This window comes from Punica granatum, chromosome 8, assembly GCF_007655135.1.
Source record: "Punica granatum isolate Tunisia-2019 chromosome 8, ASM765513v2, whole genome shotgun sequence".
Classification (NCBI taxonomy): Eukaryota; Viridiplantae; Streptophyta; class Magnoliopsida; order Myrtales; family Lythraceae; genus Punica; species Punica granatum.
In genome coordinates, this window is record NC_045134.1 from 1,732,611 (window position 1) to 1,741,563 (window position 8,953).

Below are 8,953 nucleotides of genomic sequence, written 5' to 3' on the forward strand. Positions count from 1 at the left end.
TTCAATTGCAACATTCTATTGAATGTTCGGTCAAAGCTGGTTGTTGCATGCCAAAAATATTTTTCATACAGTGTTATTCATCTATTTGCAAGAAAACCGGCCCATAATATGAGCTAAGCTTATGCAAAATATTAGGCTTTTAATGGGCAAATTGCTAATAAATAAACAATCATAAGAAATTACACATAAGCAACTACAATTGTAAGAAATTACGCATAAGCAGCTCTAGTCCCTATCCGATAAGATCCAACTCCGAGTCGTGTTCAAGTTGTGGTTCATTGTCTCGACAAAATCATCGGCCAGAACTACGACGGCCGATGTGTTATTTTATTTTTAACTTAAAAATTATTAATATTTTTAAATATGTTAATTAATTAGTTAATTAAAAACAACCCCTTGCCTTTAAAAAAAAAAAGAATTTAATTTCCATCCTTTAATTCCATTTCTATGGTTTAGAATCCAACCAGAATAAAAAGCCGACTTATAATGTTTCAAAATCCGACCTCCTCGAATCCAAACCGAATAAAATGGCAACAAATCCAACCCGAATAAAATGCCATCTTTATCGTGCTTCCAAATCCGACCGAATACCAACTTATTTCATTTCTCTGTTTTTGAATCCAACCCTATTAAAATACCAACTTGTCCAATTGTTCCGTTTTACCACATGATTCAGCTGTTATAAACTTATAATCAGACCACTTATATTTTCGAGAAAACTAGAATCATGTGGAAGTTTGAAAACTACATTTTTGGGGGGTTGGGGAATGGGAGGCCCGCACGAGCGAGTTCTGCGAAAGAAGGCAGCGTCAACGCTCGGCCAGCCTATAGCCCCTCCATAAATTCGTGCGCCACGGGTCTGCTCTTTTCCGAGGAAAAGCTAGTCATGGGCGCTGCGGTCGGCTCCCACCGCCCGCTTTGTTTTCCTTACTCATTAGTTTAAGGCAAGTTTTCACCGTTTGCACTCGCTCACTACTTATAGCGGCTCCCCCCTTCCTCGTTCTGCTTCGTCCTCCGGTGTGGGACAAAAAAATGGAAGTCTCGCAACCTCCGAGCAGTGTGGGCTTTTAGCCCCAGGAGAAAGGGCCCGATATCTACTTATGGTCCATTGGGAGGCCCAAATCATAGCCAGCTCTGTATATAATGTATATTTTTTTATTAAAAAAATAATTGAGAAAATAGACCAACAAAGTGGCTGTAGTTTAGTGGTAAGAATTCCACGTTGTGGCCGTGGAGACCTGGGCTCGAATCCCAGCAGCCACATTCATTTTCCGTTGTTTTCTTGTATATCTGAATGCACTGTGATTTTTCGTCCATAATGTTTCGATAAACCAGCAATTTTGAGTTACCCAAAAAAAAAAAAAACCATTTTTTTTGGGGTCGGAATGGCAAACATTATTAAGAGAGAACTTAATTTACATTGAGGCGTCGACTGAGCCACTAGCCATCACGACCCCCCAGACTGCTGATTTTAGTCCTGGCTAAATACCCTGCTGACCACGAAGCCAGCCCGACACTGCCGGCCATGGAGCCTGCCAAAAACACTGCCAGCCATAAGCTAGCCAAGGAGCCAACGAAGACATTACTATCGACCGAAGGAGGTTGATAGACCACATATTGATCCATATATAGCCTTATTAAACAAACTGACACCATAAAACAACATGAAAAACATCAAGGAATCACACCACTAGATTCCAAACATATCTGACCCGATGCAATATAGAACATAATAACTATCCACGAACTAACCAAATCGATGACACCTCGGTGTGGACACTAGGGTAGTGGACAAAACATCAAACATGTGTGTACCATCGGACTCCGTTGGTAAATCGTTGATGGTGATCGTCCAGGTAACCAGAGCTTTTCTTGGTGGTAAACAAGGGGCGGTGACCAAAGAAGATAACAGAGGTTTCGCCCGGGCCGGGGCGAGTGGCCACGATATGTATCCGAGTCGAGACAAATCATTGGGAGATCAGGAGGCGATCAACTAAAATGGTGGAGGGTTGGTGGTGGAATGGATCTGCAGCAAGATCGTTGATGGAAGAGCAACTACTGTCAATCTGTCCTGGCAGTGGATGAACGATGGATTGGTGGAAATTAGCAGTATAGAAACGGTGTGGTGGAGAATCGGGGTAGTGAGCCGGCGATAGGGGCAGGTGGAGGGGCAAGGTGACGGAGTCGGATTTAGGGGTAGAAATTGAGGGGCTGTTAAAGATAGAGGAAGGAGGGAGAAGAATATATCGGAGTTGGGGCGAGGAATCGCCGTCGGACGCGTCCAGTCGGAGCCGGACATTCGGAGGTTCTTAGGGTTTGGGAAGAAAGCACGCTAGCAGATTTTCTTACAGTTGGAAAGCATCAATCATGTCCTTACAGCTTGAAAAATTCCAACAATCATTTAACTGCAATAGAACTAACTAGAGCAGTTGATAAAGATATACAATTATGTATTTAATTATTTAAAAATGAAACAGGAAATTTTTGCGATCTAATAAAATTATGCATTGGTGCTCTCGTATTAGTAAACTCAATCAAGTTAGAAAGTACCTTGTAACCGACGGAACTGAAGTGGCTCGTCATAAGAGTAGATGTGCAGTTATTACGAAACGTAATGAAATTATCTTATAGTACTCTCATATTAATAAACTCAATCAAGCAAGGGAGCTTCTTATAACCGACCGAACTAACGTGGCTCGTCATTATGAGTAGATGTGCAACTATCATAGTCAACGTTGCCGACAGAGGAATCCGATTTCCTGATATATCTAGGTCTCAGCATTATTGCTTTTGTTGTATGAAGAGTATTGCAACATCGACCTCCTACTATTCTTACCCGATTGCCAATTCATCTCTCAGTCATCAGAACATTTTTTTTTTTAATTTTCTCACTGAACCATAATTTTGTGGTCCTATGGTACAACTATAGAAGAGAATTATTTCTCGCTATTTGTATTGTTATGGTTCAAGTGAAAGAGTTCCTTGTAACCGATTGAATTGAAGGGACTTCATCATTGCAACCTGATGTGCATTTATCGCTGCCCACGAATAAATCTGATTTCATAATATATCTTGGTCTTAACATTATTGCTTTTGCTGTATGAAGAGTATCCCAACATCATCCTCCTACTAATTTTAGTAGATTTCCTATTCATCTCTTATTTGTCATTAAAACAAAATGCCTTCTTCTTTTTTTTTTTCCATTATTTTCTCACTAAATCATGATTTTGTGGTCCTACGGTATAACTATAAGAGAATTTTCTCGCTATTTGTATTGTTATGATCATCTGGTACTAGTAAATTATTGAATAGACTATCACTGTCACCATTCACTTATTCATTAACAATCGTTTTTATCCCGAATATATTTTTGCCACCAATTAACTGTAAACGTTGACATTCCGTTTAATATTTATACCTTTTTGTGACGGAAATGTGACGAAAAACATAACGCCGTCCATGAATTTTTCGTCATGGAGGTTAACGGAAGGATATAAATGTTAGATGGAATGCCAACGTTTGGGGCTAATTGATGACAAAAATATGTCAATGACAAAAACGGTTACAAATGAATAAGTGGAGGGCGATATTGGTAGTTCACTCTAAATTATTCAAGTAAAAGAGTTTCTTATAACGATTGAAGTAACGAAATTCATCATTGTACGTAGATGTGCATTTATCACAGTCAACTCAGCCGATGAAGAAATCTGATTTCCTAATATATCTTGGTCTCAACATTATTGCTTTTGCTGGATGAAGATTATCCCAAGTCCCAACAGCATCCCTACTGATTTAATAGATTTCTTATTCGTCTCTTATTTGTCATTAAAACAAATATTCTTTATTCCCTTATTTTCTCCTTTATTTTTTGAGTGAAAAATTGACCAAATAAACGAATATTATAATTTTCATGGACCAAAGAGCCCGATTATTATGAATTTATAACTAATCATCAGATGAAATTGGCAACAAAAAGGGCAAAAAAGGAAGAAGGGAAAAAGACTGCCAATGCCATTGCCTCCTCCTCCTCTCTCTCTCTCTCTCTCTCTGTCTCTCTGTGTCTTCTCCACACCTTCTCTGTACTGCCTCTTCCCACTCTGCAGGGTCTCCACTTTGTCTCTCTCTTCCCCTTTCTTGCTAACGAGCTTCGCATCCACCGCTGGAACCCTAACGAGTCTCGATTCCTTCAATCCCCTCAATGAATTGAACCTCCTTCCGGTAATTTCTCGTCGATTCGCTTTCTAGGGTTTCTCTCTCAGTTAATCCGGCCGTGACTAAGAGCTTGTCGGAAGCGGTGTTGCTCCAGATTTGTCTTCTTGGCTCTTCCCAAGGTCTCGGTATGCACAATCATCACCTTCTAGTAGTCTTCTCAGTTTCGATGTTGATTGTTCGTGCTGCCCGTGCCTTGCTCTTGATCTGAATCCATGGGGCTCTGATTGCCTGTTGTTTCAATCTGAGCTGCAATCACCCGGTGTGTTCGTTCGATGAGCTGCACTAGCAGAAGTGAGCAGTAGGGTTTTAGATTTGTTGGTGGTTTTTGCCCGGGTCCTGCAAAGAGAGGATTTTTGGGGTGGGCATGGTGGGCAAGGAAGATCCTAATGCCCGCAAGACCTTCTGGCGGTCTGCCTCGTGGTCTGCCTCCCGGACCGCCCAGCAAAACCCTAATGGCGTTGAAGAGGTCAATGGCTCTGATCCAAATGGGAGCAATCCCGAGAGTTTCGGGGCAAATCGTCGCTTCCCGGTTCCTTTAACCCCGCGCTCACAGCAGAACTGGAAGAATCGGTCTTGTTTGCCGCCTCTTCAGCCGCTCTCTATCGCGAGGCGGAGCCTTGATGACTGGCCAAAAGCGGGGTCTGATGATGTGGGTGAGTGGCCGCAGCCTCCGACCCCCAGTGGGAACAGTAAAGGTGGAGAGAGGCTGAAGCTCGATATGTCAGCCATCCAACGAGCACCTGATAGGAATGGAGGGTTAGTGAAGCGTGAAAAGATTGCATTCTTCGATAAGGAGTGCTCCAAGGTGGCCGAACATATCTATCTAGGCGGAGATGCTGTTGCCAGAGATAGGAATATTCTGAAGCAGAATGGGATCACTCATGTCTTGAATTGTGTCGGGTTTGTTTGCCCGGAATATTTCAAGGCCGATTTCGTGTACAGGACTCTGTGGTTGCAGGACAGTCCAACGGAGGATATTACCAGTATCTTGTATGATGTGTTCGATTATTTCGAGGATGTGAGGGAGCAACATGGGAGGGTTTTCGTACACTGTTGCCAGGGGGTCTCGAGGTCGACTTCATTGGTGATAGCATATCTCATGTGGAGGGAAGGCCAAAGTTTTGACGATGCGTTTCAGTTTGTGAAGGCTGCGAGGGGGATAGCAGATCCAAACATGGGTTTTGCTTGTCAGCTATTGCAGTGTCAGAAAAGGGTCCATGCTTTCCCTTTGAGTCCGAGCTCACTGCTTAGGATGTATAGGCTTGCTCCACATTCGCCTTATGATCCCTTGCATCTGGTTCCAAAGATGTTGACTGATCCTTCCCCATCTGCGTTGGACTCTAGAGGGGCATTCATCGTGCAGGTCCCGTCTTCTATATATGTCTGGATCGGTAGGGACTGTGAGGCTATTATGGAAAGAGATGCTCGGGGAGCTGTTTGTCAGATCGTGAGGTATGAGAGAGTACAAGGGCCAGTCTTAATGATCAAGGAAGGGGGGGAGCCTTCATATTTTTGGGATGCATTTTCTAACCTGTTGCCTCTGATGGATAAGTCCGGGAATGGAGTTGCAATTAAGGATCAAAGAGCAGGGAAAGTAGGTGAGAGAAAGGTGGATTCCTATGATGTTGATTTTGAGATATTTCAGAAAGCTGTAAAAGGTGGAGTTGTTCCTCCTTTTGCAGCATCGGAGAATGAACATGAAACCCACCTCCCTGCCAGGGAGAGCGATTGGAGCATGCTCAGGCGCAAATTTGCCCCCAGTAACATGAAGGAGTTTGTTTCAGTTCCAAAGCTGATTCTCTCGAGAGTTTATTCGGACTCGATGATGGTAGTGCATTCTCCTTCAAGCAATTCCCCTGCTTCATCGACCGTATCATCTTCCTCTTCGTCTTCCTCCCCTGCTTATCTCTCTCCTGATTCCATCTCTTCTGATTCGAGCAGCAGCTCAAAATATTTTTCTGAGTCGTCTCAGAATTCTCCTTCAGCAGCTTCATGCTCTATCCCAGTGTCGTCTACTCTGTCTAACCTCTGTAATCTATCTCTTAACCCATCAAAATCAGTCCCTCAATCCACGTCTACGAACTCTGAATTTATTGACATTAATTTTTCTTCACGGACGCAGCCTCAGTCAGCTTCTTCACATATTAGGAAACTTTCACTGTCGCTTGCAGAACGTAGAGGTAGCATGTCCAGGGCTTTGAAGTTGCCTGTGATGACTGATAATGTAAGGTTCGCTGAACCTCCTCCAAATGATCTTGCCTTGAAGGAAGATGGTATCAGGCTGAACGGGAATGGTTGTTCCCCAAGTGAGTTTCATTTGTACAGTGAAAACATGACAAATGGGGTTGTAGATGTGATGCGAGAGCGCAAGTTGGAGGAGTCTGCCGATGCTGGTGTCCTGCCTCCTAGAGAAGCTGCTTGTGCTCGAGATCCATCTGGGATGGCTGGAAGTGTTTGTCAGTGTAAAGAACAAATGCAATTAGCTGTATATCGTTGGCCTAGTTTAGAAAAGGTTGCCTCTATTGCTAGCAGTGATCTGAGATCTGAAGCTGCTTTTGCTATCTTGTCTGTGAGAAAGGGTCTAGACAAGGATTTGGATAGGTTTGTATATTTGTGGATAGGAAGGTTCTTTGCTGTTGACAAAGGCAAAGCTCATATAGGTAGAGGTACGGGGATAGATGATCCAGAGAAGATTGACTGGGAGCAAGTTGGTTATGATTTCCTCTCCCGGATTGGTCTTCCAAAAGACACCAACATTAAGGTATGCAATTTTATTTTTAATAAAAGGTCTTATTCGTTGTTCACTGAATGATTGCCTCCTTGATCGCCATATTTATTGCGGTTTCCTTTTTAAAACAAAACAGTAAAGCTTAATGGCCTTCAGGAATACTTATTTTTGGTCCTAGTATGTGCCATACCTTTAATAGGCCAGATTTTCCTTTTCCCTGCAAGTTCGACCATAGCATCTGTGAGCAGGCTTCCACGGCAAAGATGTTATTAATGGCTTTCTCTGCTGGTGTTGATCAAGCCTTACCCTTGACGACATGCCATTCCTTTTTTAAGTGCTACTAATTCTAGATAAAGCTTACCGATGCCTTGTAGCTGTTCAAGTGTCTTATGGGTTTGTTATTTTAAATGCAATACAGATCGTTAGAGAAGATGACGAACCTGAGGAATTTCTTGCACTGTTGCGATCAATCAATGCTAACGGGACCAAAGAGGGATCCGGTATAAAATTAGCTTCATAGAGCCGAACCAGTGTATCACAGCCACCGGTTTAATTCAAGTATCAGGAATGGGGATCTAGCTCATTGTATGAGTAGCTGTCAAGGTAACTGCTTCATTATTGCAATTGTCTGCATTAATTCGAAATGTAACGATCCTCAGGTATGTAAAAATAAAAGACACTGGTTCGGCCATTCCTGATACAGTGAAAATAGAGACCATTTCTTTTCCACCATTACGACATGTATGCAAAAGTAAAGACAGTCGCAAGGCTTTCCGTAGTTTCTCTGAACCATGCTGTTGTTCTTGGTGGTCCCTTTACGCTGATGGCTGTCTTCGTGCTTTTTAGTTTAGACATCATCAGTAGCCTGCCCGCTGGTCGGGTGTCTCCCTCTTTCCTCTGCGTGAGATTACGTGGTCCTAATGCAGTTTCCTTTTATGCAGCAAGCTATTGGCAAGGGGGCGGTCGGAGGTCTTCCTTCATAGTGGTGTTTCTTTGCAGCTGTACATCGATGCAGTGCAGTGCCCTGTGACTGTTGAAAGATTGATTTGTCCCTCAAACTGTATATCCAATTGATTTTAGATAGCAGATGTAGAAATTGTTGCCTTGAGATGGAAGTACTTCATGAAAATCTCCCTCACTATGTGGATTAATTGTCCTTCCAGCAGTATGCAAAAACAACTCATTCAAAGTGAAACTTTAAATCTAATCCCAGCATTTGGTGGAGACAATGATTAGATGGGATATGCAATTAACCATGGGGTTGGGGAGGATTGGGATAAACTTTAAATGTTATTATTCTCTTCCTAATTATGGGATGAGTATCTTTTAGAATTGTATTCGCAATTATTATAGCCTAAAAATATCAATAAACGGCAAGTATAATTTTAATTCCTATCCTAATAATGTGTCAAAAGTCTTTGCCAAACACAAAGACAAGGGTAACGGAGATCCACATGTTGCATCCTACATAAGGCCGTTTTCAAAACTTGTTCTATTTTGACGATTAGGTGCAATGCAAGAGCTCTGCTAAGTATTTCTATTTATCCTCTTAACTACTCACGGTAGCGTGGGTTGTCCAATTATTATATCTTTGGAAGCTGTGATTCCGCATGCTCCAATTTCAACTCGAAGTTTGCCTGTGTGACCCGTAATTATGGTTCCTAGAAACCATATAACCCAATCAATCAAGTGCTATGAGGGACTTTATGCACATTACCATTCTCCTGTCTCATTATTTAATACAGTTCAAAAGAGTTACGCACGTAAACTTGCATTACGTTTTCTTGGACTCAAAGAGGCAATGGCCGTGGCCGGGGCAGCAAACAAGGTGTTGGTGAAGATGCTCATTGGCAGGAAGAACAACGTCCTGCTGTCCGCGGAGGCTGGCAAGGACTTTGTTGACTTCCTCTTCCACATCCTCGCTTTTCTCGTCGGGATGGTGACAAGGCTGATCATGAAGACCGGGATGGTCGGTTCCTTGGGGAACTAATACGATAGCATTGCAAGCCTAGA

The 8,953-nt window shown here is 42.6% G+C and overlaps 1 protein-coding gene, 1 long non-coding RNA gene and 2 other non-coding genes across 4 annotated transcripts; 2 read left to right on the forward strand and 2 right to left on the reverse strand.

Moving 5' to 3' along the window:
• Positions 1-769: 769 nt before the first annotated feature.
• Positions 770-948, reverse strand: LOC116189695. The gene has a single exon (XR_004152465.1). It is a non-coding gene; the product is annotated as a U12 minor spliceosomal RNA (small nuclear RNA).
• Positions 949-1,191: 243 nt separating this feature from the next.
• On the forward strand, positions 1,192-1,263 carry TRNAH-GUG. Its single transcript has one exon. It is a non-coding gene; the product is annotated as a tRNA-His (tRNA).
• Positions 1,264-1,357: 94 nt separating this feature from the next.
• Positions 1,358-2,712, reverse strand: LOC116186983. The gene is made up of 2 exons (XR_004151956.1): positions 2,551-2,712; positions 1,358-2,405 (listed from the first exon to the last, which is right to left on the reverse strand). It is a non-coding gene; the product is annotated as an uncharacterized LOC116186983 (long non-coding RNA).
• Positions 2,713-4,008: 1,296 nt separating this feature from the next.
• On the forward strand, positions 4,009-8,272 carry LOC116187820 (protein-tyrosine-phosphatase MKP1). Its single transcript, XM_031516774.1, has 3 exons — positions 4,009-6,973; positions 7,359-7,543; positions 7,882-8,272. The coding sequence occupies exons 1-2, from the start codon at positions 4,577-4,579 to the stop codon at positions 7,458-7,460; spliced, it is 2,499 nt and encodes an 832-aa protein (XP_031372634.1). The 5' UTR covers positions 4,009-4,576; the 3' UTR covers positions 7,461-7,543; positions 7,882-8,272.
• The last annotated feature ends 681 nt before the right edge of the window (positions 8,273-8,953 follow it).

Excerpts from the sequence above, each read along its gene's own strand:
- LOC116187820 (XM_031516774.1), top strand. The coding sequence starts at position 4,577 with ATGGTGGGCAAGGAAGATCCTAATGCCCGCAAGACCTTCTGGCGGTCT. Across the intron at positions 6,974-7,358 it reads CAAAAGACACCAACATTAAG|ATCGTTAGAGAAGATGACGA; the intron begins GTATGCAATTTT and ends AATGCAATACAG.